General features: G+C 35.6%; 6 protein-coding genes across 11 annotated transcripts; 2 read left to right on the top strand and 4 right to left on the bottom strand.

Annotated features, from left to right (window-relative positions):
- Window positions 1–1154: 1154 nt before the first annotated feature.
- On the bottom strand, window positions 1155–9621 carry LOC18031948. 4 transcript variants are annotated; one of them, XM_024181094.1, is made up of 11 exons: window positions 8763–9621; window positions 8178–8442; window positions 6823–6985; window positions 5934–6711; window positions 5395–5824; window positions 5106–5287; window positions 4306–4480; window positions 3565–3792; window positions 3125–3475; window positions 2296–2397; window positions 1155–1762 (listed from the first exon to the last, which is right to left on the bottom strand). In XM_024181094.1, exons 1-11 carry the CDS (start codon window positions 9290–9292, stop codon window positions 1523–1525), a joined length of 3444 nt encoding a protein of 1147 aa, XP_024036862.1. In that variant the 5' UTR covers window positions 9293–9621; the 3' UTR covers window positions 1155–1522. The 4 variants fall into 4 exon arrangements, with proteins under 4 accessions (XP_024036862.1, XP_024036867.1, XP_024036871.1 ...); XM_024181099.1 differs by having other exon boundaries at window positions 5934–6696; XM_024181103.1 differs by having other exon boundaries at window positions 5934–6693.
- Window positions 9622–13140: 3519 nt separating this feature from the next.
- LOC18032163 (meiotic recombination protein DMC1 homolog) lies at window positions 13141–17327 on the top strand. Of its 3 annotated transcripts, XM_024181112.1 has the most exons (15): window positions 13141–13372; window positions 13477–13559; window positions 14314–14405; window positions 14496–14567; window positions 14656–14694; window positions 14858–14915; window positions 15024–15069; window positions 15179–15224; window positions 15563–15624; window positions 15760–15826; window positions 15907–15999; window positions 16083–16151; window positions 16235–16313; window positions 16560–16726; window positions 16845–17327. In XM_024181112.1, exons 1-15 carry the CDS (start codon window positions 13356–13358, stop codon window positions 16887–16889), a joined length of 1035 nt encoding a protein of 344 aa, XP_024036880.1. In that variant the 5' UTR covers window positions 13141–13355; the 3' UTR covers window positions 16890–17327. The 3 variants fall into 3 exon arrangements, with proteins under 3 accessions (XP_024036880.1, XP_024036878.1, XP_024036884.1); XM_024181110.1 differs by having other exon boundaries at window positions 16560–17327; XM_024181116.1 differs by lacking the exon at window positions 15907–15999 and having other exon boundaries at window positions 16560–17327.
- Window positions 17228–19461, bottom strand: LOC18032147 (stem-specific protein TSJT1). The gene is made up of 4 exons (XM_006419981.2): window positions 19151–19461; window positions 18060–18300; window positions 17808–17928; window positions 17228–17643 (listed from the first exon to the last, which is right to left on the bottom strand). Exons 1-4 carry the CDS (start codon window positions 19348–19350, stop codon window positions 17456–17458), a joined length of 750 nt encoding a protein of 249 aa, XP_006420044.1. The 5' UTR covers window positions 19351–19461; the 3' UTR covers window positions 17228–17455.
- Window positions 19462–22008: 2547 nt separating this feature from the next.
- LOC112096736 lies at window positions 22009–22602 on the top strand. The gene has a single exon (XM_024180351.1). The coding sequence runs from the start codon at window positions 22009–22011 to the stop codon at window positions 22600–22602; it is 594 nt and encodes a 197-aa protein (XP_024036119.1).
- A 439-nt stretch (window positions 22603–23041) lies between these two features.
- LOC112101132 lies at window positions 23042–23987 on the bottom strand. The gene is made up of 4 exons (XM_024191503.1): window positions 23945–23987; window positions 23762–23857; window positions 23530–23658; window positions 23042–23430 (listed from the first exon to the last, which is right to left on the bottom strand). Exons 1-4 carry the CDS (start codon window positions 23963–23965, stop codon window positions 23272–23274), a joined length of 405 nt encoding a protein of 134 aa, XP_024047271.1. The 5' UTR covers window positions 23966–23987; the 3' UTR covers window positions 23042–23271.
- Window positions 23988–25314: 1327 nt separating this feature from the next.
- Window positions 25315–26201, bottom strand: LOC112096735. Its single transcript, XM_024180341.1, has 3 exons — window positions 25677–26201; window positions 25443–25607; window positions 25315–25356 (listed from the first exon to the last, which is right to left on the bottom strand). The coding sequence occupies exons 1-3, from the start codon at window positions 26199–26201 to the stop codon at window positions 25315–25317; spliced, it is 732 nt and encodes a 243-aa protein (XP_024036109.1).
- Between the last annotated feature and the right edge of the window lie 1273 nt (window positions 26202–27474).

The raw sequence follows: 27474 nt of genomic DNA, 5'->3' as shown, positions 1-27474 counted from the left end.
GATAGTAGCTATTGTCATGCACTTCTAACCCACAGGTAGACTTGGATAGTTACATACATATGATGGTACTACTACTACTACTATTACAGTATTACTCACTTCACTTGTCTGTTGTTTTGGGTTCCCAAGACCACCACCACCCCACCCACTATGTGTATCTTAGTCACCTTCTTTTCCATTCATCAGAAAGGATTCGAAAGCGGAAGCCACCCACATATATACATTACCTTTCAAATCTCGCATGTGCGTTGGTGGGAGAAGATTTATTTATTTCAAAGTGAATGCAGCCTAGATATTATGGGATATGAGAATTTCTAATTTGTTTTAAATTAATATTTTATAAATATAATGAGATAATTTTACTAATGACATTCTTAGGGCCCGTTCGAAATTACTTGTGGGAAGTTCAAAAGTAATTGAAAAGTTAAAAGTTAATTTTAGTATTTAGTAATTTTTTTGAAAAATCACTTTAGTCAAAATCACCACATTGAGGCTTTTCAATTTGATTTTGAGAATTTATTTTACACTTATTACATTTTCATATATACCCTCACATATATTATAGAAATCTAAAATTATATTTATTCAATTAGGAAATAAAATCAAAGAATTTAAAGAGATTAATATTGATACCAATAATGTTGATATGAAATAAAAATATTTATCTTAATTATCAATTATTATATATGCACAACAAAAAATATTATTTCCACAAAACATTATTTCTACAGAAAACTAACAACTATTCAAACTCAGTAACTCTTACTCATTATTATCAATTATTATAAAGTTTATTGACCAAATGGGAGAATAGACGATTACGTCACTAATGAGGTCATGCTGCTTCTAATTGATTAAGGTCACCTAACCCCAAATTTAACACCTTTTAACAATTTCTTGTTAACCTGTAATATTATTTGCTAGCAAATACCCAACTAAGCACGAAAAAAGCTTGTTGAATTGATTTAGAAGTTCAATCCCAATCGATGAGGTGATCACATAACTCATTAAAAAATTTAGCAGAGATCCCAGCAAAATTTACATAACAGATGCCAATGACAATTTTAAAAGCTGCAATTGAAGAGAAAGGGAAAGTAATAATAATAATAATAAGGGAGAATATTTTAACTTAATTGAGACAACTTATTGTGAACAAATAAAGTGATACCTGAGAATGGTACAACTTCCTTGTTGGATTAATTTAAAGAAGAAAAAAAAATATATAGATCTACAGCTTTTGAAAAGGGGGAAAAATAACTACAAAATTTACAGATGTTGGATATTAGATACATGCTCTGCCGCATGCACCCAACCCCTGGACATTATTGGTACAGAAAATGTGATACAGCCTGCTAAATCAAAATCTAACCACTACAATTGAGGTAAATAAAATTACTCAAGTAAACCCACAAGTTGATCCCGAAAAGAATAAAATTTTACAGTGAATGTTGGAGCATCCTAGGGCTACAAAAATTTGGGAATGGGGCAGGATAGTCACGCATATGAGAATCTGCACTGGCTCCTAACTCCTTGAACTGATTGAACTACTTGTGCGTGCAACGAACATTTCATATAGATCTCCAGCTTTAGGACGTTCTGTTGGATTTTCCTCCGTACAACGGCGAAACACATCAACAAGGAAACTAAGTGTTTCTAATTCTGCCTCCGGTTTCTCAAACCCTGAGCCGGATTGAGCGACTTCATGCTCATGGCACGATCCTAGGGCCTCCAGTTCATCTGTTAGCCGCGGGCGCTTACCCATCTGCAATGATCAGAAGCAATAAACTTCTTATTAACTTAAACAAAATATGATGAATTTTCACATTTAAAAAACCACATGTCAATATACATATGAATATACAATAGAAGTATAGGTATCGCTTATTTATTATTGAGTTTAGCCAAGTGATATTGCAGAAAAGTTCAACCAAAAAAGTTTTAACATAGTGATACAAGAATCATCAGTGTCAACATTAGTAAGAAGTGGAAGCTTAATAAAAATCAGGACCATGACATTTTTGTTTTATTCTCAAATATAATATAAGTTCCAAGCAAATTCAAAGGTCATATCCAACCTCACTTGACAATCAAGAGCCCATGAATAGCTTAATCCAAATGACACTTTCTCTATTATTTAAGCATCTGGCATTTTAACATAATTGATTTGAGTAACAAGACTCATATCAGAGTATCTTAAATAATTTACACAAGATTTCCTTTTCCTTAAACACAATACACACACAGGGGGAGAATATAGAGAGCTAGATAGATACATGCAGAGAGAGAGAGAGAGACCTGAATAAGATCGTGAATCTCTAGTTCAGACAACCCCATATATGGGACTTGCAGAGTCAGCAACTCAAGCAGCAGGCATCCATAGGACCATATGTCAACTTCCTGCAGCCACATTGGAAAGACTTTAAAATTACAGAAAACCAAAATCAATTTCAAGAAAACACTGATAATAATGGAAGCTGAATGCCAAAATAAGGAGTTCATTCTTAGGGAATGTTTGGTTTCAATATATTTTACAAGGGCCTAATGTTCTAGAAGGAAAATTCATGTACCAAAAATAGATAGCCATTGCTGCATCACCATTGCATATGGAGGGGGGGAAAAAAACCCATTGCAAAAATTCAGCAACAGATGATCTATCCACTACGTGGAAGTATAACAGAATGTTTACACAATACCCAAGCCGCACATAACTTCATTTCGTCTCAAAGTCCATTCAATCTTTCATTAAAAGCTTATCAAATTTCTATTAATCCCAGCTCTTTAATTAGAGGCAACAAATTCCAGCTGTTAGTAAACAGTCTATATACGCATACAAAATTCTCCTCCAATGAATTTCATTTTCCATCCTAAATTATATATGCCAGCTATTGCTTTGTATACAAACTCAAGTTAATCTTTACATAAACATATCAACAGCATTTTTGTGCCCAATATAACCAATTAGACAGAGGACATGCGCATATCATGTCAGATAGTGGTAGAAGGTGCTCCTTTCAGCAGGAAAAAAATGGTAGAATAATTTCAAATAACGAAACTGAGGAAATATTACCAAGCAGATTATCAATTTAGACTCCACCTTAAACTGACAGAATAAGGAAGAACTTACTAGTCCATATAGATTTGGTTTATGCATTGCCCGCAAAACCTCTGGAGCCATCCACCGTGGTGTTCCAACACAAACGTCTGGAGCAGGTATCCCCCTATGAGCAATACAGCATGTGTGCAAAAAAGACCGCAGAGGCACTGCTCTATCAAAATCACAGAGCTTCACAACAGGCTTTCCGTCAGCTTTCTTCCTCTCCAGATCAATCAATATGTTTTCACTTTTTATGTCACGATGCATAATATGCTTTGAATGCAACTCTACCAATGCTGCTGCAACATCTTGAGCAATAAACAATGCCAACTTCACTGATACATGTTTCTCACCAGTTTCTGATAGCTTCTCTATATAATTCTGTTACACAACAAGGAGGAAAAACAGTAAGGCATCTATCAAAAGTTAATCAACAGCAGTAACTCAAAGCAAATAAAATGGCTTATTACCTTCACAGATCCCCCCTTAACATACTCCATGAAAATCGCAGACTGTAACAAATGATGCTCTGGATTTCCATCTGCCGAAGGGAGCCACTTGGAAGATATCTTATGCCCATACATTTCTACTATGCAGGAATGTCTCAGAGCACCCAACATTCTCACTTCTCCTAAACAACTATATTCAAAGTTTCTGATTTCATCAGCTGAACTCCCACAAACCTTTAAGGTATGCACCTGAAACCATAAGCAATGTAAAATTACTACCTGCTTCAACCATATTATTAAGGTGTGCTCTTTAAAAAATATATATATATATATATATAAAATTAACTAAAAGAGGAAGACACATCAGGAGTTATACTGAACTGATGAGACAATACTTTTTCTAGATGTACTTGGTCAAAACTGGAGAAGAGGGGAAAAAAAGAAGAGATTCTTTCAACCTTGTGCTTGCGTTCTCTGCACATATTTCCGGGACAATACAGCTAGAAATAACTTATCTTTGCATAAGGGATATGTTAAATCATAAGTTAAACACATGGACTATAATTATCTAAATTTTTTTAATTTTCTTAAATTTTTAATAGAGATAGGTCAAAATCATAGTATAAGCCTATGGACAATAGCTATTTGAATTCACCGACAATCATTGACTAAAAATAATTATGTGGAAAGAGCAAAAGAAGGATGAGTTGGAAATTCTACTTAATTAAAAAATAAGACTGATAAGAATATTATGGGAGAAACCTTTGCTGCAGCATCAGCTGATCCAAATTTGCACCGAAAAAGAGAACTTGAAACTGATTTCCCAGCTTCATCACAGGAGCTCAGGGAGGGAAAAGAACCAGGATCAAGACCAGAACAAGGACCGTGATCACTTTCAGTTGAAAAAGGAGCTATTGTCCTATAGAGAGGAATGTACCTGAAACAACAAAACATATCCATAAGAGACCATAGCAAAATACAACAGTCCACAGCAACCCTGTGTCTTCGTTTCTTAATGAGTAATTAAATTCAAAAATACAATTGATTAGACGTGGAGGCATAAAATGACATATAAGCTAAGATGGTTTTTGCATATCATTATCGTCATAATAGCTCTTTTTGATACACATACAGTTAAAGAGGTAGAGCAAGATGGATTCTCATAGTAAAGTATCTCAGCATATAAATTTCTATATGGGACTCAATGGGCATACTCTTAAGTCAGCCAGAGTGAACTAAGCCACTCCAAATAATGCAGTAAGCTAGTAAATGCACCCACAGACACAAGTAAATAATCACACTACTAGTAATCACTAATCATGCATACTTCGGAACATTTTAGGCGTACGGACTTTCAAATCAGATGGTATAAACTGACAACAGATCAAACAATAAAAAAATCTAAATTTTAAACAGAGTATGATGCACAAAGGGAGTATCTGCTTATGAAATCTGATTCACAACATACCGATAAACTGCTAAGACAGTACAAGAGGCACAGATCATCTTTAAAAATGAAGTGAATTCCCAGAACCATATACGACAAAACAGAAGAGAATTACCTAATAAAATATTCTGGATCTGCCTCTTCTCTTATATCATGTGGACGGCATGCATCGACTATCATGCGAATCCATGAATCACCCTTCTTAACAAGGATGGTATTCCACGCATGTGGTTGGAAATCCAAGTAACCCCTAACAAGCTCGCAAGGAACAGGAGGTTCAACCCTATCACATAGATACTAGAGCAATTGAATTTGTATCAGATTATAAGGACTAAGATATGAAGACATAAACAAGCAGATTGAAACATAGAAGTGTAGAAACACAAATACAGTGAAACAATTACCTTCAAAAGCACTGCTCGGTGTCTACAGACACCAAACTGCACACTCCCTATAGGAACTACAACAGAATTTCGCTTTGACTTAATAGAACGCAGAGATTTTTCACAGAGATCAGATAAAACTATATCTTCTACAGCATCCAAAATCTGTTTTTGGGAAGTGTTAGCACTGTCGCTGTTCCCAGTAGAACAAGTACAAACAAAAGGCTTCCTGTAATTTGAACCAGATACAGTTTTTCGTGTCCTTTCAACAATACCACTTCTGTCACTGCCTCCAAAATGATCTGATACAAAAAGAGCAAGCAACAATGCTATCTGCAGATTATCAACAGGTTCTATAACCCCATCTTTGGTTAAACCATTCAACTGCTTTAAATGAAGTACTAAAGCTTGAGCAGAAAGAGCAATTGCATCCAACTCTTCATCACTTTTTCTAAAATAGATAAACAAATAAAACCACATGGTCAGTTGCATATGATATGTCCATCATGACGATAATAAAAAAGTAATGACACTCTCAATATTAGGTATAAAAAATAAACCTGTCCACAAGGATGACTTCACGGGAGTCGAGATGCGGAGTTTGCTCATAACCTGTCAACTGCATGAAGGGCCGGTCACGTCCGGCATCATAAAAACCATCTGGCAGACGATCCTCAATGCTGCAAAAAGAGACACTACTATATTTCTGTGATGCATTGGAGTTCTCCCCCATCGATTTTCGGGATTTGCATGGCTTGGGATTATCAAGATCCCTGTCAGAATGCCTCTTTGTCTTACAAACAGCTTTAGAATTTTCAGAAGATGAACCTTCATCCTGCTCAGTAGCTCCATTTGCTGTAGAGAGTGAAGATGAATCATGCTTGGAACATTCATCATTACCCTCTTTTCCTGTAGACTCAAGACCAGCACACGAACAATTCTCTACATGTAACCCTGTGCCGGATCTGATTTTATCATCTTCAACACTTAAAAGCAAATTTTCACTTTCAGCCTCTGGAGAAAGTAATTGCTTATCATCATCATCCAGGCCTATGATGTCTGATGCTTCTTCTGAAGGAGTTTCAGAGGCCAAGGCATCTAAATTGCCCGATTTGTATCTTTGACCTTCCTTCATTGATGTCTGTGCGTGTCCTTCACCTCTCCACTTCCTGCTGTTGTTTAAACGTTCTTGTCGAGCTCTCTGTTGCAGATGATGTCGCTTCCACTGCTTACTTGACTTTCGAGCTGTCAGAGATCTACTGTTTGAGGAGGATACAGTTGATATGCTAGACGAGGTGTGACGGGAACCTGCATCACTTTCTGCTAACATAAGATCAGCTTCACATATAAGCAATAATGAAAAGTCAAATTAAAAAATGAAAAATAGAAAAGATGGTATCTAAAAAGGATTTAAAGGAGAAAAAATTAAGGAAACTTCACAGGCCTTACCACTAAAAGAAACATTTCCATCATTCTCCAGCATCGGGCCTTCATATACATCCATTTCTGCCGAGGAACTGATGAAATCATCATTGGATGAGTCTTTGCCATTTCCTTCTAAATTACAGCATATCCATGAAGGTACTTGACAATAACTTAGAAGCTTATTGTACTGGAACACACATGAAAAAATCAGAAACAGACAAAAAAAAAATTAGATATAGAAACCAGAAAAGCTCTATGCAAAAATTAGCCAAGTTATCATGACCAACCCACAGGATTACTGCTTTCCATAACAAATCTGAGAAACAAATAGAAATGCATGAGCAGAAGTACAAATAGAACCAAAGCCAATAAAATAATCATTTTCATTATCATAGTTCTTCATATAATGTGCAAACCACAAGCAGCTATCAACTTAAGTACTACATCAGTTTAAGTAACAGAGGAAAGAAGTGATATGATAAATCCAGATCGAATGACGACCAAACATCTGCTCCACTAAACCAGTAAAGACTAAAAGGACAAGAAGCAATCTTTTCTAATTAAAAATTCTATAGCACTTCAACAATCTTAAGTATAGCATTAAAACAGATAAATAAGAATGTAGCAGATAATTCGGTGAAAGGTGCAAATTTAAGACTCTACTTGTACTGGCCAAAGTGAAAACCCCAAGAAGATAGGCACAAATATGGGGCAATGAAATAGAAATGTGAAAAGGAAAAGTGGGAGATATATAATGAACTAGAAAAGGGAGATAAAAATAAGACTTGGGAGAAGCCCAATTTCCATTATACCAAAAATCAATCAAAGTCTTTGATTCAGAACCAAACATAAGGCCGAATAGATTCTAATTGTTTTGGTTTTTCATCATTAATACATTTACTGGCTTCACATTCCCCCCCCCCCCCCCCCCCCCCCCCAAAAAAAAAAAAATCAAAAACCAACCATAAGCCCAAATTAATGGTGGCCAAAACTTGATAAGAGATTCCAGGTATATATAAGTCTTGCATCCATGCATAAATATGTGTAGATCTTTAAGATATCATACATCCGCCAATGTTAGCAACCTATATAAAAGAAGATTCAGCCCTAAGGAATGGAAACAGTAATTCCTAGCCAAAAGAGCAAATTCTGTATAAGGAATAATTGTATAAAGGACAAATAGCAAATGAATTTTGCTAGATTAAAAATTCAAGAAAAAAAAAAGTATTTGACAAGCAAACATTTAATACGCTCTTCCTAATCCATTCAAATTGAATAACAGGAATGAAATGAACCATAACAAAATCAGTAATGTCTAATTAAATCCTTACTGATTATGACGAAATGATTGATCTTAATTATAAGTTATTGACATGTACCTGAAGGTTCAAATTCTGAAGGTTGTGCATTAAGCAAAGGTCAAGAGAACCCAATGAAGTCAGCCTATTATTCGAAAGGTCCAAGTTCTCCAGTCTTTGCAATAAGTATAAACCAGAAGGTAATTCTACCAACTTATTATTCGCAACCTTCAGAGATATCAAAGCCTTCAAATAACATATTTCAGTAGGCAAATACTTCATCTTATTGAATGAAAGATCTAACTGCTCCAAATTACTTAAGCAGCCAATCTCAGGAGGAAGGTATCTACAACAAAAGAAAATATGCATGTATTAAATACTTCCAGTTAATCAACATATATAGCTCATTAACTATGTTCATTCGACCAAAACTACACCAATGTGCCCGCCTATTCTACAAAATTTCAATATGCTATTCAGAAAATCTGAATTTACACTCTTTTTATCCTGTCATATCACGCCAGTGCGAGTCCCAGTATTACTTCTACTTCTAATGCATTTTAACATCCTAGCATTTAGAGATTCATACTTTCTCTATTCCTACTTCTTCCTCAAAAGAATTCAAAAATTAAGCACCGAAAAGTAAAAATGTTTAAGAACACTAACATAATAGAGAAATGACAAACAGAGAGCTTAGTCAGGCACTTGAGCCCAGCAATCTCACTCAACAACGTCAAAACTGAGGGTCGCGGAGGAACCTTACTCAGCTCAAGCTCCTTCAACCCCTTCAATTTATTCAAAGCGAACCCATTAACCCCCGGTGACGATATTTTTATCTGCAAGCATTCTAACCCCAACAAATTCCCGACCTCAGACGGAAACAAATTTATCTCGTTTCCAAAAAATTTCAAATTTCTCAACTTCTCGTATCGACCCACCGATTTCGGAATCAAATTCAACACATTCTTGTACAAATACAAGCCCTCGACCGAATTATCGCCGCCCCTGTTACCGTAACTCTCAATTAACGGAAAATCAACGGTCTTCCCGGAGACGTCAATGACTGAGTCGTCGTCGTCGTCGTTAACACTGCTGTTTTTCTCATTATTGGTTTTGTTGGCTTCTGATGGAAGTTTCTCTTTTATGGGACCCTCAGGAGATTTCTGAGCGATTTCAACGGAATTTGTTAGCTGCATTTGGTCAGTTGATGAATTAAAGAAAACAAAAGGATCAATCTTGGACCTATTTTCCTGCTAACAAAAGGAGGGGTTTTGGGTAAGTTGTGTGAGAGTTGAAATTGAGATCTGTTTGGGAGGAGGAAAAATTGAGAGGAAAAGGCATATGAAGGAAAGAAAATTGAAAAGGAAAGTGAGGGAAAAATTCGAAGCCGCTGGCCCGCTCCAGGATGGAAAATTTGGGAGAGAGAAAAATAAAGAAACCCTAGGATCTAGACGAATCGTACTGCAGTTATTTGAAGGAAGCTACCCGCTACGGCAGTGGTTTCCACTCGGCACTACGATTGAACTTTTTCTAAACGGCGTCGTTAAGAAAGTTGTTAGAAGGTCGCAAATAACCTTTGCCCAAGGATTTGAAAGTGGAGTTCAGTCAAAGTTTGTGGCGGGTCAAAAGAAAATTACGACGTGGAGTGCATCAAAAGACTTAACGTTATTTGTAGGCTATCTACACCTGCGCGTTAATCTTTAAAAAGAAATTAAAAATTATCATAATTCTCTTCAAAAAAAAAATTTTTTGAAGACCATCCACGAATATTTTGAAAATTATGTATATATTTTTTTTATAAACATTTCAATATTAAAATATATTTTACCAATAAGCCTATAAAAATACACAAATTACTTCAAAAAAATCCAACTCATATAAGCTCACTAATCCATCAAATTAAATTATCTTTCACAGTTATTAAAGAGACTCGAGTCCTCTACATTATATTTAAAATAAAGAGGTGTCAACTTATTGTTTTTAATTATGTATATATTTTTTAACTAGAACCAATTTCATAAAATAATCTCAGTTTCAACAATGAGAACAATACATACATGTGTGTATGTGTGTGTACGTATCTATGCATATATATATGTGTGTGTATACTGTATAAGTCGAATTAAGATATAAGTACGATGATATTATGAAAAATTTCATTTGTCATAAAAAATAAATATAATTTATAATTTTTGTAATAAATGTGTCCACAATATCACAATATTAGTTGTGCGTCATCCTCAAATCACAAAATAACTTAATTTGCATTTAATTTTGACTTGTAAATTAAGAAAGGAAAGCTATTACCTTGAAATTAACACTGTGCTAATATGAACCTTACATCACGACTTAAGTTAAGCATTTAATTTATTTAATTTTGACTTGTAAATCAAGATAGGAAAGCCATTACCTAGAAATTAACTTTGGGCTAATATGAACTTTACAGCACGACTTAAACAATTAATTTATTACATTAAACATGGAATCACTTAGTTAAAACGATAAAATTGAGCAAATTATCGCTGACTTGAAAAAGAAAGAAAAATCATGACATCATAAATTATAATTGCAACTTCTGTAACTCTCTGTCTTGAATTATAAAATTTATAGGATTGAGACCTAAGTAAACTGTATGTTAATAATTTTTCAACGTAAAGCCCAAAAAGCAAGGACGGCAAATATCCGGCGGGTGTCCATCTATGTGCAAATTTATAATTATATACATTTATATTTATATCTAATTTTAGATGGTGGATTTTGATTTAGATTTTATCTACATGCATGGACACCGATAATAACATATTAATATCAGTATAATAAGATATTTATATCTATTTACAAACACACTATTAAAATAAATATCGGTTAAACCTACTTTTTTGTTTTTCGAAAGGTATAAGCGTACTCAAAAACTTTAAATTTAGACTTACTTTGTGTAATGAATTATAAATCTTTTCCTTTAATAATTCATACGCTATAAAAATCCCGTTAAATTAATAGTATTGAGACCATAGAAAATCTATTAATTTAGTAAATATTAATATATCTATAAATTAATAAATTATTAATTAACAAAAAAGTTTCTTATTCTTGGAAAACATAATCTCGTTTATATAGTATTTATTTATCTTGACTTAGCATTTATTATGTTTTTCTGGAATATTAGTTAGTTATCTTATATTTGTAGTAATTAGTTATCTTATATTGACAGTAATTAGATCATTAAAGAGTTTTTATTTTTTTATATTAAAGATGACGTATGGAGTCGAGCTTTCTGGTTGCTGCAAAACAATAATACAAACTAGAATTTTGCATTACAAAAAGAATAAAAGATGAGATCTAATTTCAAATCAATTTCAAGAAACTAAAAAAGTTAACAATAGGAACATATTTTTCAAAAGTCATGTGACATCGTCGATTTAATTTCAAATTAGGCAACTATTAATTTATATCTTAAGTGGGTCTTATAAGAAAATGGAATTTTTTTAAAAAATTATTATTCAATAAACTTATCAAAATATTATTTATTATGTTGGTCAAATTTTTATTTAATCAAAATTATAAATTTATCAAAGTACTACTGTATATCTCAAAATCTTTAAGGTAGTGTTTACTTTATGGAGTGGGAGTGTGGAGTGTGGATTTCTCCCACTCCAGTGTTTACTCACCTTAAAAAATGGGAGAGTGGGAGTGGGAATCCGTGGATCCCACTCAATTTTGGAGTGGGGAGTGGGATTCCCACTCTCATGGGGGGAGGTGGGAGTGGGAATCCACTCCCCCCTCTTCCCATTTTATCCATATAATTAAATAAAATAAATAATATCATATTTATTAAAAATAATAATAATATCATATTTATTAAAAATAATAATTATATCATATTTATTTTATTAAATTTAATAAAATAAAAATAAATAATTATTATATTTAAATTAATAATATTAAACATTAATTTTAATAAATATTAATTATTTATTTAATTAATAATAATAAATATTTTATTAATTTTGTACTATATTATCAATAATAATATTTCATTTGTGTTGCTATTATTAATAATTTTTATTCACATAATTTAAATTTAAATTAATAAAAAATTATGATTTACATAATTAAGAATATTAGTAATTATTATTAATTTAGAAATATAATAAAATATTTATTTTATTTTCCAAATATTTTTTATTAATTTTTTAATTACAAATTATAATTATGTACATAAAGATAAAATTGTAATTTAAAACAATTTACTCCCAATCCAAGACAAAGTAAACAAATAATTAAGATTCTGATTGACAATCCATACTTTCATTTAGTCTAAGTAAACACTCTACTCCTACTCCCACTCTCACTCCACACCATTATTCCTACTCCAATCCAAAAAGTAAACACAGCATAAATTCGAAAGAATTTTGAATGCTCGGAAAGCACAATATCCTATAATTGAGACATTATCATGCTGCGTTACAAAGAATGTTAAAATAAATAAATAAATAGTTGATGCAGCGATTGATGTCTCCAATGGAATTACAGGTTTGGGTCAAATTAGTACTTTAAGACTTATAAGCTCAATTGTAAGGTGCTCATTGGAATTTGACAATAATTAAAATCACACGAAAGGCAAAAGCTGGAGTATCGTACAATCGAATTAAAATAGCCAGACGTGTTTTTTCTTAATTTTTTACTAAACAAAGAAACGCAAACAACAATAGCTCTTAAAGGAAAAACCATAATACCCACAAAGCCACTCAACTAATTTCCTAGATATATAGCCTTATTTTTTATTTTTTTAACAGAAATTAATTTTGAGCATTTTGGACAGAAATAAAATAAATTGAATTCCATTAGCTGCTGGAGAAATCACACATGTTTGTCCGTAAATGGTCCAATAACTCGTGCTCGCATCACTTGGTGTCAGCCTCCATAATGTGATATAAGCCACATGGCAAAATCAGAGCCCTTACATTTAGTGACTGCACAGATTGTGACGCGTAAGAGGAGAGGCAAAGTGCAAACAAAATCACAACAAACTCTCCCAAATTAAACCAAAATCCAAACCCGGAACCCAACCACCTTCCTATAACCAATTTAATTAGCGGATTCAATTCCGATTCCCGCCATATAAACACACGCTCTGCCCATACAATTCAAAATAACAACTCACAAATCAAAATTCAAAATCTCTCTCTCTGTGTCTCAAAGAGAAACAAACACTAAAAAGCAAATTAACAAGAATTTTTCTCTACTTAAAATACGAAGATGATTGCGACTCTCAAGTAAGTTAACAAATCCGAGCAACTCATTTTATGCCTTTACAATTTTGTATCGCATAACAGACGCGACGGCGTTTGATCCTCTTTTGTGCTTGATGTTTTATCAGAGCCGAAGAACAAAGCCAGTTACAGCTTGTGGAGCGAGAAGACATAGACGACGAAGAAGACTTGTTTGAAGCGATTGATAAACGTGCGTACTCTCTCTCTCTCTCTCTCTCTCTCTCAGCTCGACGATTCTAGTATTTTGTGCTTCCTCGTTTGTTTTCTTCGAAATTCAATTTGTTTGCAAAACGTTTGAGTGATTTGCGCTATTTGATTGGGAATGACAACGTCAGCAACAGATATCTTCGATTTAATATTTATAGTTGTTTCATTCTTTCCGATTCTCGATTCGATTATTTGTTTTGCAACAATTTTGAGAAATTAGTTGTGCTCGACGTCTGAGTTCTTTTGAATTGCTATTTGGCTCTTTTCTTTTGTATTTTAGCGGAATTCAAATTATGACAAGCAATTTTTGGTGCCTCTTTATTTATTTATTTATATATTTTTTTTTTTGGTGTTGTATTCATAACGATGATTCGCTATGAGATCGTTCGGTTGCTGTTTGTTCTTCGCATCTAATTTTACGATTTACGAATTTAATGAATCTGTTCTGTTTTCCAGTGTAATCTAGACCTCCAACTGATTTTGATTTTGATTGCACTTGTCTGTTTGGAATTTCAGTTGAATCAATTGTATATTATCAGTCACTTCAGTCAAATATGTACGTAAAAAATCGTTTGAAAAATTATTTTGTACGAAATGGTTCCCTGATTTGACATCGATCATTAATTTTTAGCTAATTCAAGTTACCTTATTGAAATAAAAGACCGAAAAAAAATGAATTCAAGGTCTGTTAATTTGTCGATTGGTTAGTTGACAATGTTTATGCGCAATTTCTTCAGTGATTTCTCAAGGAATCAATGCTGGAGATGTGAAGAAGCTTCAGGATGCAGGGATATACACCTGCAATGGCTTGATGATGCACACCAAGAAGGTTTAGTGTATATTCTCAATTTCTAATCATTTAATCTGAGAATTTTTTTTTATAATGCAACTCAATGTCTGTTAAACTCTGTGTTTGTAGCACTTGACTGGAATCAAAGGATTATCAGAGGCAAAGGTTGAAAAGATCTGTGAAGCTGCTGAAAAGATAGTGGTTGGTGTTTAGATCTCTCACTAATTGCGTTTTAGTTATGGAATATCTTTGAAGAATTATCATTTTTTGTTTTCCTTTTATTTTACAGAATTTTGGATATATTACAGGAAGTGATGCTCTGCTCCGAGTAAGCTCCAATTTCTTTCTACTTTTAATCTAAGCCATAGATCAGATATGACCTTTCTCTCTCTTATAAATTCTGTTTGCTGTGCTATGTTATGTTTAACTAAAAGCTTGCATTAGCAATTTTGGTTAATATAAAGGTGATCCTTATCTTTTTGGGCTTATAGAGAAAGGCAGTGATCAAAATCACAACCGGAAGCCAAGCCCTCGATGAACTGTTAGGCGGTGATTTTACCCTCCTTTGATGTTTCATTAATACTGATGATCATCTATGCAATTTTTTTTTTATATCAATCATCAGTCATAATTAATTTGTGTGTAAAATTTGAAAAGGTGGGATTGAGACTGGAGCCATCACAGAAGCTTTTGGGGAGTTCCGGTAAGAACAATTATCTTTCCTTTTCTTTAATTACCGTATATCTGTAAGCTTTGCTTCATGGTCATCCATCTGTTTAGCTGTTTAACTTGTTTACTAAAACTTCATTCAGGTCTGGGAAAACACAGCTTGCTCATACCCTATGCGTTTGCACGCAGGTTCTTCTTTGCCCTGATTATATATGCCTCCGGTCCTCTACATGGATAATAGTTAGTGTATTAGTGCAACAATTAATTACTGATTACATAGTGAGTATGCTTTGATTGCCCTTGTACTGTTGTACAACCCTTAGATTCAACACATTAGAGGAAATGGAAGTGAAAGGTAATCCACCTTGTTAAAATGAAATCAAATTCCATTGTCTTTGGGCTATGAATTTGAAAAGTTGCTATTGTAAGATATGACCTTGGCTCAAATAGGCTATGCCTTGTATTACATAAAAGTCATGTTATGCACATTAATCCCGATGATTTGAATATTCTGGTTATCATTGCAGCTTCCTACAAATATGCGGGGTGGGAATGGGAAGGTTGCTTACATTGACACTGAAGGAACTTTGTGAGTTTCCTTTTCCTCTTGAAATCTAAAATGATTTGTTAATGTCTCTCATTGATTGAATTGGTAAATCATAACTACTTTTGCAGAAATCAGTCAGTTTCATTGTGTTTTCTTCTTTAATATATGCACTTGCAGCCGCCCTGATAGGATTGTACCCATAGCTGAAAGATTTGGAATGGACCCAGGAGCTGTCCTTGACAATGTAAGCATTTTCTTCCCATGTCATTCACTAATTTCGCCCAGGGAAGAACACACTTAACTAAAATGTCTTTTCTGAGAAAGATCATTTATGCTCGTGCGTACACATATGAGCATCAGTACAACCTACTTCTTGGTCTGGCAGCAAAAATGTCTGAAGAACCATTCAGACTTCTGGTGAGATTTCAACAGTAGAATTATCCTATGATACATAAATCAGAATGTATTGAATTAATGTTCATGTCAACACACATTTTCAGATTGTGGATTCAGTGATTGCCCTCTTTCGAGTAGATTTCACAGGAAGAGGAGAACTTGCAGATCGACAGGTTACTTCAGATTCCTCGAGATCCCTACACTATCTTTAGAATTTCTCTTCATTTATCCTAAAGTGAACAACTTGCAATTGCAGCAAAAATTGGGACAAATGCTCTCCCGATTAACAAAGATATCTGAGGAATTCAATGTTGCGGTCTACATGACCAACCAAGGTAACTCTTACTGCCATGGTATCTTTGACCTTGTAGTATGCTCGTTAATCCAGAAAGCTTCACACTTAAATTTGGGACTTGATTCTGTTTTCAATTTGATTAGTAGACCTAGCATTCCAAATGTTTTTAGCAACTCTTTTATCAGCGGTTCTAGAATTGAACTAGTCATTAGTGCATCTGTCGGCAAGCTCGCCACTCAACAATTTGAACTATTGCTGAACTATTTTATATGATTATTGGCGGCAGTTATAGCCGACCCAGGTGGGGGGGTTTTCATATCAGATCCAAAGAAACCGGCAGGAGGGCATGTGCTTGCTCATGCAGTGACAATAAGATTGATGTTCCGGAAAGGAAAAGGTGAACAACGCGTCTGCAAGGTGTTCGATGCCCCAAATCTGCCAGAGGCTGAAGCAATATCCTTTTCTTATCATATTATTCTAATTAAGGTTTTTCATCATAATTAAACATGCCCAAATATGAAACAGCAATATCTTGTTATTTCTATACAAAGTTGTTCTTGACAGTAAATACGTATTTCAGATAACACCAGGTGGCATTGCAGATGCCAAGGACTAGCCAAAATATCATCAGCTCAAGACCCAGCAGCAACACCTCATGCGGCACATTTATAATGTTTCAGTTACTTCATATCTAGTTATGGTTGTCTAAGTAGGAAAAAAAACAACTGGGAATTTAGCTTAGTTGCTTTTTCACTTAAGCTCTGTAAATGTTAATCCAATTCCAAAGTGTCTGCTACCCAAAGTAATTCAATAATAGCTTATCTTCAACTACCTATAAACTTTCATATGTATACAGACTTGCTTGCTTTGATATACCACCTAAGTTGTTAGAAAAGAGAGATTCCAGGACACTATAACATCATACATGCAATTTACAAATTATCAACAAAGCCATTGTCCAATGTAATATTATTGCATGTTATATGCCACAAAGCCTGGGCTTAGTTTTGATAGTAAGCAACACAGTTTGCTGCATGAAATCTCTAATAAACAATGTAAAGCTCGGTACCAAATAAAGCATATAAGTCATATGATGGTAACGGGAACTGCAAAAGTGATGAAATAAACCCTCGGAAGGCCCAATAATAATAAAAACCTTCCCGGAAAGTTGTAGTTATGAACTTAGAGGTTTGTGGACCAGTTGGCAGCACTCCCAACTCTTGGCATGCCGGTTTCTTTCTTAGTCTCAGCATCCACCTTGAAAGTTGAACCACAAACCTGACCTGAACTATCTACCCTTGGCACAGGCTTCAGCTCATTCATGGGGTGCTCGAAGCTCCTCAATCCACCAGAAGATGTAAAGAAGCATGCTAAGAGAAACAAGATTAGTGAAATGAGAACTTCAGTGTGTAATGACAATGAGAAGCACAAAAAGTGGGTGGCAACAAATATGAAGAGATACAAGATATGAATTGATGTACACATTCACTACTATCTATGAATTAACATAATTTCATTTATATTTCGTATATACCTTTAGGGAATGGTGCAAAAGACTTCCCACAGCCCTTCTTCACAATCTCTACATCATCGGAAAGAACAAGATGGCCTTCAGAATCAGTACCCCAGAAGAAGGGAACACTCCCATCAGCATCCTGCACAAAGTCAAAGTAAATTAAAAACTTGATCCAATAGTGATGCAATGCTGATGATCAGAATCCATGATAGAAGAGATCAACCAGGATAAAAAAAGCTACGAGGAATAGAGGACATTCTTATTACTCACAGAAGCTAAGAATGCGTTTTTCGAAGAGCTGTCATAGAGAATAAACGCAAACTTCCCTTGAATGTCTCTGACAACCTGATCGGCAGGATAAGGACCTCGATCCCTGAGAGTTCTGTAAGCCTCAATGACAATGATGACCTCATTTGCTGTTTTGTTTAGTCCATATTGCTGCTTAAGCAGAGCAACGTTCTCAATGTGGCCTTGGAACAAGCAGAAAATGTCATCCACAACCGCAAATAATCTGACAAGATTCAACAAAACACATATGAATACAAATCATTGCGTGCGGCAAAAATGAGATACTAGGATATAAAGAAAAAAAGCTTTGCAAATCCCCATTGAGTGGTAGAAAGGAAAACAGCAAACAGATGTCTTTTTGAAAGATTAATCAAACCCAAAATCCATTAAATGCTTAGACACGGCCACTAAAAAACAAGAAACTCAAAAGCAACAAAGGAGTCAGTTTCGTTGTCCAATTAAAATGAAACCCTAGAGCGCTGCTTCCAAAATTGAAATCTTCCCCAACGAAATGATTGATTGAATATTTCTGTTATATGGAACATCCAAACAAATAATACACAAAACAGTTGAAATCACATAAATTAATACAACTAATGGACACCATCATCTTTGTCTTTCTTAATAATATTAGTGAAAATAAATTAAATAGACGAGCAAATAGAACTACAAACAGACAAACAAACAAGCAGGATCTCTGGATTTGGACTATATGCCACCGTAACACCACATCACCTCATAATTAAAAACAAATCAAACTTTTAATGCATTTCAACCGAAACAATTAATTTCAGGCACCATCCAACAGTAACAAAAAGTACCAATTTTTCTTTCCTTTTCTTTTTCTTTTTCTTTTTAAATTCACAAAATCTCACCAAGATCCATAGAAGAAATTCAATTATGTATCATCAGACCACCAAAGAATAGTCCTTAAAAATGGGACATCAACATGTATCAAAAAGATAAAAGTGATCCAGATCGGATCATCATTCAACAACCCAAAAACGAAAGACCAAGAAACAACGCAAGCAAGAAAAAAAAAATTGTTTAATGATGTGGGTATTAATGGTTACCTTGGCAAAAGAGGATTTTGCCTGTTAAGGGAGTAAGCAATGACGCCAGAAGAGCCAAGATTCACAGTGACAGAGCCAGGGTGAACAGAGCTAAAGTGGTTAGCCAATAGACCATTCTTCAGCGCGCAAGCAGACTCGGTCTGTGGACTCTGCAGAGCCTCTGGGGCTTTGGCCACCGATTTGTCAAACACTGCCAGCATTTTCTCTCCCTCACGATCGTTCTTCACTGGCCACGATAAAAAGAAAGACAAAAAGTTTTGATGCGTGCGCTCGATGGAAAAATGTCAAGCAGTTTTAACAGCAACCAATTGAGGTCGTTACAGGTATATATAGAAAATGCAGCCGGTGACCGAGTTAGGTGAAATTCCTTTATACCCCTTGATTGTTGGTAGATTTGCAACTGTTTCACTAATATGTTGGTGGTAATATCTTCACATTATCATACCCTTTCTGTTATTTAGTTTTATTTGTGCAACCTTTTCTTTTTAATTGTCTTCCATTATCCTTGTTGATATTATATTCCAATATTCATTATGTCGGGTTTTAATACTTTCCTTCTTTTCTAGGGAAATTTACAAAAATAACCATAAAATTTTTTATTTTTTCACAATTAACATTCTCAACTTTTTTCTTTTAACATTAGCCAAACACATGCTTTTCTCTCCAAATTACCCTTCTTTACAAACCCTTCTTTACAAATCAAAAGCAACATTCTTTCTCCCTTTCGTCAAAAAAAGGCAGCTTCCACTCTTGAATCATCAATCAACGGCAACGGCAAAAGGCAACGATAAAAAGTAAAATTCAATCATAATTTATTCAGATCCAACACTAATCGGCATCACATAGTGGTATTAGTTATTTTGTTGCTCGTGAGTTTGACTGAACTGCGAATGATTTCGTGGGTGAATCTGGGGACAGGTTGTCTGTCGCACCAAAACTTGGAGCGACAGGCAGCCTTTCGCACCAAGTTTCGTGCGACAGTCAGCCTGTCGCACCAAAAGCCAGATTCATTATAATTAACTATTAATTTGATAGGGCTGAAATAATTTATTTTTTTATAATTTCAGGCTTAATGGATTCAGTTGTACTTGAATTGTGTTACGATGGTTGCTGGGAGACATTAGAGGATGGGCGTATGGAGTATGTCAATGGTAAAAATAGAGTTTTTTTTGTTGGAAAAAATTATCTTTTTGATCAGTTATTGGCAAGAGTATACGATGTGTTACAAACTAATCCTAATGAATATAGTATCACAATGAAGACAACTTTGAGGTCTAGTAACACATTATATCGTGTATGTGCACTGCTCATGGATATATTTGATAATGAAATTGTGAGGGTTGTGTTACATATGGCATCCGACGTAGCTAATTTTGGATGCGTTCCTATATTTGTTACCACATCACCTCAAGTTCCGAGTGGAGGTATTGAGCCACATGTCGATACAGAAACTTCGTTTAGAGCAAATATGTCTGGCCCCGATAATGAAGAAGAGGTGTTGCCAAGGACAATATCACTGCAGCAATATTACTCTCCAATCCACGACAATTATGACAACATTGATAATGACGGCGTTACATTACAGGATGTTGGAGCAACGGTATTTCCAACGACGTCGTTGGAGCAACGGTATTCTCCGTATCACAATAATGATTTTCGGGACAATGATGATTTTCATGATGAGACAGAGGGGGATAATGTTTGTGCAGAACCTTCTAATAATATGAGGGGTCGCTCATTTCAATAATGATGGTGATGATGGAGGAGCCGGTCCTTCGAATGTTCCGTCGTTTCAGCATGAGGATGAGTGTGAAGACAATACTCCTGTGAATAACAGAGGCAATAGACCTATTCCAGCAATGGTTCGATCGAGAAGGAGAATTGACCCTCTCACAAGTCTTGCTCCAACTTTGCCTTCGAACATGGTTGCTCCAAGTTTTGTTAGCAGTTGTGACTCAGATGCTATCAGTGTGGGTAAGCTATTTGCTGAGAAGAATGAGTTTATATTACAACTACGCAAGGTTGCCTTTCGGGATAAGTTTGATTTCAAGATTGCACGGTCTACTACGACACGTTTCGAGGCTCACTGTAGTTCAGAATCATGTAAATGGCGTATTCGAGCAACTAGATGTTCGAACGAGGAAAATGTTCCTTGGGTGGTGCGGAGAATTGATAATGTACACACTTGTCATAATGAGGTATTGGTTGCTGGACGTCATCAAGTCAGGAGCCACGTTGTTGGTCATATTATCGCAGATAAATATATTCAAGACAAGAGAATTTATACTCCGAATGACATAAGAGCAGATATGCAACAAGAATACGGTGTTCAGTTAACATACCAGCAGGCATATCGGGCGAGAGAAGTTGGTCTTGAAATAGTTCGAGGCAACCCTGCAGAGTCATACAACTTGCTCCCTAAATACTCTCACGTACTAACTGCAGCGAATGAGGGTACAGTCACTCACATCGAGCAGGATGGAGATGGTAATTTCTTGTACTATTTTGTAGCACTAGAATCTTCCATCAAGGGTTTTATGCAGTACATCCGGCCTGTCATTGCTGTAGATGGTACTCATCTCAAGGGGCTATATCGTGGAAGCATGTTCGTGGCAACATGTCTTGATGGTAACAATCAATTGTATCCGTTAGCCATTGGGATCATGGATTCAGAAAACAATGATGCTTGGGAATGGTTTATGATGAAGTTACACTGAGTGATTGGCGATAGACCTGAGTTGGTAATTATATCTGATCGATGCACTGCCATAAGGAGAGCCGTTCTTAAAGTATTTCAGAATGCAGCTCATGGAGTTTGTTTTTACCACGTGAAAGGTAACATTAAGTCACAGTTTAGAATGTCAAAAGCTCTTTGGGATCAATTTGAGCCTGCCTTTATTAATGCAGCAAAAGCATATGGCCACGAGGAATTTAAGAGACAACTTGAAGGGTTGTGGATGATCCACTCGGGTGCGGCTGACTACCTAAAAAATAATGTCGGTACGTGTAATTGGGCAAGGTCTCAGTTTGAAGGTAGGAGGTACAGCATACTTACCACCAACATCGCAGAGAGTGTTAATTCTTTTGTGAGGGAACCGCGAAAATTTCCTGTTACTCATCTTGTTGATCACTTTAGGAAAACGCTGCAGCAATGGTTTTATGATAGAAAATTTGTGGCTGAATCAATGAGTACTCGGCTAACAACATGGGCAAATGAAATAGTCACTGAGCGGAGAACTATGGCTGAAAGAATGATAGTTCGGCCGGTGTCTCCGCATCGATTTCAAGTTATAGGTGGTGGGCTTAAGGAAGGTTTGGTTGACTTGCAAAAGAAAACTTGCTCCTGCAGAGTATTTCAGCTTGATCAGCTAGTATGTGCTCATGCAATTGCGGCGTGTCTAACACACCGGGTGGATTATATTAATCTTTGCTCGGACTTTTACACTACATAATGGTTGGCGATGGCTTATGCACAACCAGTGGAGCCAGTTGGCGATGTGGCTGATTGGGAAGTTCCAGATGAAATTCAGGAGATGCAAGTATACCCTCCAGTTGAGGCACCTCCACCTGGCCGTCGTAAAGAGCTCAGAATACCCTCGGCTGGCGAGGACGTTAACCGGCGAACTGTAAGATGCGGGCGGTGTCATGAACTGGGCCATAATCGCAAGCGGTGTAAGAATCCCATTGCGTCGAATCGAAGTTAGTTGTATTGTTTCAATAATTCGTTGGTTAAAACTGTTATACTTTTTTAGTGTATTGTATACTTATATGTGAGTGTGATTTTTTTTTAATATTAAAATGTGAGCATTCAAATTATATAAACTTAAGTGCGCAAATTAAAATAAAAATTTATATTTCAACATTGAAATTACTACAACGGTTTACAATATAATATCGTCATTAAATATGTCAACCGCAATCTTCTTTCTAAAGTACTCGACATGACTAGCGGTAAACTCTAATGTAAGCCCGAACATTAAATACATCGTAACCATCAATACAAAAACACCGCAGTTGCCAGTTCCGCGCTCCTGTTGTGGCGCACTCCTAACTGCGATAACTTTCCAGGGGTCGGCACTCCGCAACTCAGGTCGGATGTTGTAGAACCCAACATATTCCAATCATCGAGGGAAGATAACTTCAAGTGGCTTGAATTTCAACATGTATCTTTTGTCGTCGCGGCATGTGAGTAATGAGTCATAAATCCAGACTTTGTTTTTCCAAAAGTCTACTCGTGCCAGTACCCAATGCTCGCCGTCCAAGTTAACAGGGATGAGTAACTGTATATAAAAATTCAAAAACATCTTCGTTATATATGAAATTGAAAAACAACTAAGAAAAATCGACAACTTGTATATGAAATGCAATAAACTACATACCATATCGACATTCGTCATCGATTTGGACATTGTGTGCTGTCGCCCACAGAGATAGCTATTCAAGCGGTCTTCGAATTCTAATGAATCGACCGCACAATGGCCATTGTTCCATACCTGAGTCAAGAACACCTAATACATAGATAACCAAAAAAATGCATTAATTAACAAAACTTAAATGCGATAAATAAAAAAAACATAAATAGTATTTATGTTCGTTATGTTGGCACGTTACCCAAAAAAATGTGTCGGTATGTGTGACACGTTGAAGTAAGGCATTCGGACACTGGCGTTGTTTCTCGCTAATCAAGCGAAAATACTCGTGAATATGCTGTAAATAAACATAAACATTACGATATAAAAGAAAATATTTATATACAAATCCACATTACTCAAAGCACTTCGAAAATATAATTACCTCATCGCCTAGCCATCCCATCGAAGTTAAACCCAAAAGTATTTCAAAGAATGACCGTGGGTGCCGTACTCTCCGAACCACTGTCATATCACCAGCGAACCATCGATCAAACTCAGCAAACATACTAGAGTCCTCCAATCCTCTCAGTGGATTTATATCCACAGTCGTACTCATGTCAATCGCATGCTCCAAGATTTGGGGTCGACGCAAAGGCCAGACGTTCTGTCTTCGCATGACTGGAGGAATCATGTAAGGACTGTTATAAACATACGACGGTATGTACGCGCGGCCGAACTTACTAACGCCGGGAGGCACCTCAGAGAACACATACACGCTCTCCCCACTAACATCCACGTATAAACTATACAATGACGTGGGCGTAGACAAATTTTCATTGCCCACGTTAATATACACTCCATAGTCATCCGGGGCCTGTCCATTCGGCAAGAAGAACATATTAAACAACTATCAAATTAAAAGTTAAACGAACATAATTATTAAATTTAAATTTGCTCACCGCATACGAGCGTGCAGTGGGAGAATCTTTATTTGGACGTTTAGAAAATGTGTCGATGAAGCCAACACCAGTTTCTTTAAAATCTTTTAATTCTGACTTTATTTCATACACGTTACGATCAAGCTTATCCAGCCGTCGTCGTACGTAATCATTAAACTGCTTTGTCCTCGACTATTACAAAAGGAAAAAATAAATTTAGAATAATAAAAAAATAATAATAATTTATAAAGGAAAAATATCATATATTATTTATAACCTCAGAATCCCGTGCGTCATCAGAGTTGTCTGTTTGCTGCTGGTGGTTATCAACAGCCACCTCATCCTCAAAAGTGTCATGACCCACCTCATCATCAACCTCAAAAGTGTCATGACGCTGCTATGGTATTGGGTTTGGTATGTCGTCATGATCGTCATGCTCGTCTGATTGCCTTGTAACCGACGGCATCGCGTTGATTGAGGGTTGATGCTGTATAAAGTATCATTTAAAATTAGTAAATGAAAAGTCAAAAATTTCGATTAACAAATTTTTAGTACTTAGAGTATACCGACCGTATGAACCCAGTCTGAAATGCTTGGCAAGTAATCATTCACAGAGAGCCAATATTTTCTGCTACTCTCCTTTGAATTTGGCTCAAGAGTTTGTAAAACGTCCCCCTGCCATAAATTCAATTGAAAATTTTAAGTAAGTATACATTTCTTAAATTTAGTAAAGTTAAAAAAATAAGTAATACATATTACTTACAAGACGAGATTCGTCGTTGAAGAACGAATAAACCTCCGCAAAGTTGATTCTCGAAGACGCCATGGGCTTCCATTGCAGAATGCGAGGAATCTTATTCTTCGTTTTGACGACTCATGTTGATGGCAACCCTCTGATTGCTTCGTAAATCCAAGCCTACAACAACCAAAGTGAAAAATCAAATAAAACAACTATCAAATATTTAATACTATAAAACTTATTAATAAACAAAAAAAAAGCACCTGAACCCCAGACGTAAAGCCGTAAAGATTGTATTTTTCAATATTATGATCTGGATTTTTCAACCGAGTCTTCTTAAATTTCTCGTCTTTCTCGAACAGTACATTGTCAAGACTCTCGTAAATCATTTCCCACGACAATAGACCCCATGGACGCTTTCGGAAGTACTGGATATCATTAACTTGGTCAAGTCAATCGAAATTAATTTGACAGTGATTTTTTCTTGCATTTAGTACTCTGTCCACAAAATAAAACAGTGCAATCTTTAATGCGTCCATATCGTCCATTTCCTCGAATTTCAACTCCTTAAATACTGCATCGAATTGCTTCACATTAATCTTACGATGCACCCCACCAAAATACGTATTCCGTAGCCTCTGCTCCATTTCATCATTTTCTTGATTGGTATCAACACCAAATGAAAGTCCAGTAACCAAGCACCATTCGACAATTGACAAGCGAATCAAATGCTTACCAATTTGAAACCATAACTGATCCTCACGACTATCTTCTTCATGGGCCACTTGCCGCAGTAAAAGATTGTGCAAAATTACCCCACTAAATGGAAAACTTCGACACTCCAAGAAATGCCCAAATATATCCTTTTTGAACATACTCAACTGCCGCTTTGTTAATTTTTCCTCAATGGCTTTTACGACCGAAGATAACATACACATGCTCGAAATTCGACCAGGAAAATGATCAGCATAACGAAAATACATCTTGCCTACTTCAATATCCGGTGATTCTGATTTCGTCATGTATCTGTAATATTTATAAAATTATTACATTAAATTTACAGAAAAAAAATTGACTCGTTAAAAAAAAAACTCTAATTTTTGGTGCAACAACAAGCCGCGCATGGGCGCGCGCGCGCCCTGCCCCTCTCCCTCCCCACCCCCAAAATTAATCACTCCAAAATAAAAAACAATACTCCCAAACACCACCAACCACCACAAACATCATCACCACCACTATTATTCTCAAGCTATAACTATTATTATTCTAAAATCTCATTTTAAATTAATGAAAATAAGAAAAATAACTAACCTAAGTTTTGTTGAAGGTTGTAGATCGTAGATCGGATGCCGGTGAGAGATGGAGCCGCCGCCGACGAGGGTTGATGTCGCCGCCGATGATGGGAGTTGGATCGGTTTGGGAGAGATGAGTGAAAGGGAGTGTTGGGAGAGAGATGAGGGAGGGGTATTTTGGTCTCAAATGTTGTTTTATGGCTAATGTTAATAGAAATATTTTTGGGGGGTTAAGATGAAAAAAAGTAAATTTTTTTTTATTATTACTGTAAATTTCCCTCTTTTCTATCAATAAGTGTAAAATATTTTGGACCCTCCGATTTATTACCTAATTGGACAGCATTGCAGCCAGCCTCAAAGAATTGGGGGATTTTGGTGTATGAGCCAAAATTTTCATCATCCCAAGTAGATTCAGGGACTGGGAGTGACAAATATCAAACCATCAGTGGACTTGCGAGCCATCTGATAAATAATGTACTAAACTATGTGTTCCTGTTTTCTGATACATCGTAATTCATGCACACAATCTTCGAGTAACTACCTATTTGTAATTACAATTTCATAATTAAAATTATTCACAATAAAATTATTTAAAAGTTGGAGCTTATCCATAAGCGAGGTGATGGCGTGTCACGAAGTAGGTCGGTGGGAAACATATGAATGATACGCTTTTTGGTCAAATGAATCTAGGGAATGGCCAGTCAGCCTCCTGCTACGCGTTTGGGTATATAATTAGTTAAAATGAATCACCACGTGGAAACATTTTTCTTCATCTCTCTAGAAGTTTGCTGGACCTTTGTGGTTTTCTTAATTATCCAAATTGCTTTGATAAGCATAGATTTCTGTGACTTGAATTCTATAATCTCCAATGATGGTCACATTCAGAGTAAGTCATGAATTCAATTTTCTTTTATCAAATAACATATTAAATCAGCGCAAATGGAGCTTATGTCTAAATGGAAATGAATATGTAATCGACCTCGGTTGCCTCACTGCTAAATTG

The sequence above is a fragment of the Citrus clementina genome, unplaced genomic scaffold (genome assembly GCF_000493195.1).
Source record: "Citrus clementina cultivar Clemenules unplaced genomic scaffold, Citrus_clementina_v1.0 scaffold_9, whole genome shotgun sequence".
NCBI lineage: Eukaryota > Viridiplantae > Streptophyta > Magnoliopsida > Sapindales > Rutaceae > Citrus > Citrus x clementina.
Note: the sequence above shows the minus strand (reverse complement) of the source record. Positions and strands in the feature narration are given on the sequence as shown.

Bases quoted from the DNA above. Each gene is read 5' to 3' on its own strand.
- LOC18031948 (XM_024181094.1), bottom strand. From the start codon at position 9,292: ATGCAGCTAACAAATTCCGTTGAAATCGCTCAGAAATCTCCTGAGGGT. The intron at 6,986-8,177 runs GTACATGTCAAT...TGTGTGTTCCAG, and splicing joins TTCAGAATTTGAACCTTCAG to TACAATAAGCTTCTAAGTTA. The intron at 2,398-3,124 runs GTAAGTTCTTCC...ATGTGGCTGCAG, and splicing joins AACCAAATCTATATGGACTA to GAAGTTGACATATGGTCCTA.
- LOC18032163 (XM_024181110.1), top strand. The intron at 14,406-14,495 runs GTTTAGTGTATA...CTGTGTTTGTAG, and splicing joins TGATGATGCACACCAAGAAG to CACTTGACTGGAATCAAAGG. The intron at 15,625-15,759 runs GTGAGTTTCCTT...ATGCACTTGCAG, and splicing joins ATTGACACTGAAGGAACTTT to CCGCCCTGATAGGATTGTAC.
- LOC18032147 (XM_006419981.2), bottom strand. From the start codon at position 19,350: ATGCTGGCAGTGTTTGACAAATCGGTGGCCAAAGCCCCAGAGGCTCTG. The intron at 18,301-19,150 runs GTAACCATTAAT...GAATCTTGTCAG, and splicing joins CAAAATCCTCTTTTGCCAAG to ATTATTTGCGGTTGTGGATG. The intron at 17,929-18,059 runs GTGAGTAATAAG...GACTTTGTGCAG, and splicing joins AAAACGCATTCTTAGCTTCT to GATGCTGATGGGAGTGTTCC.
- LOC112096736 (XM_024180351.1), top strand. From the start codon at position 22,009: ATGTCAAAAGCTCTTTGGGATCAATTTGAGCCTGCCTTTATTAATGCA.
- LOC112101132 (XM_024191503.1), bottom strand. From the start codon at position 23,965: ATGGGATGGCTAGGCGATGAG. The intron at 23,659-23,761 runs GTAACGTGCCAA...TCTATGTATTAG, and splicing joins ATACCGACACATTTTTTTGG to GTGTTCTTGACTCAGGTATG. The intron at 23,431-23,529 runs GTATGTAGTTTA...TTTTATATACAG, and splicing joins CGATGACGAATGTCGATATG to TTACTCATCCCTGTTAACTT.
- LOC112096735 (XM_024180341.1), bottom strand. From the start codon at position 26,201: ATGACGAAATCAGAATCACCGGATATTGAAGTAGGCAAGATGTATTTT. The intron at 25,608-25,676 runs GTACTAAATGCA...AATGATATCCAG, and splicing joins TGTTTTATTTTGTGGACAGA to TACTTCCGAAAGCGTCCATG. The intron at 25,357-25,442 runs GTGCTTTTTTTT...TGGTTGTTGTAG, and splicing joins GCTTTACGTCTGGGGTTCAG to GCTTGGATTTACGAAGCAAT.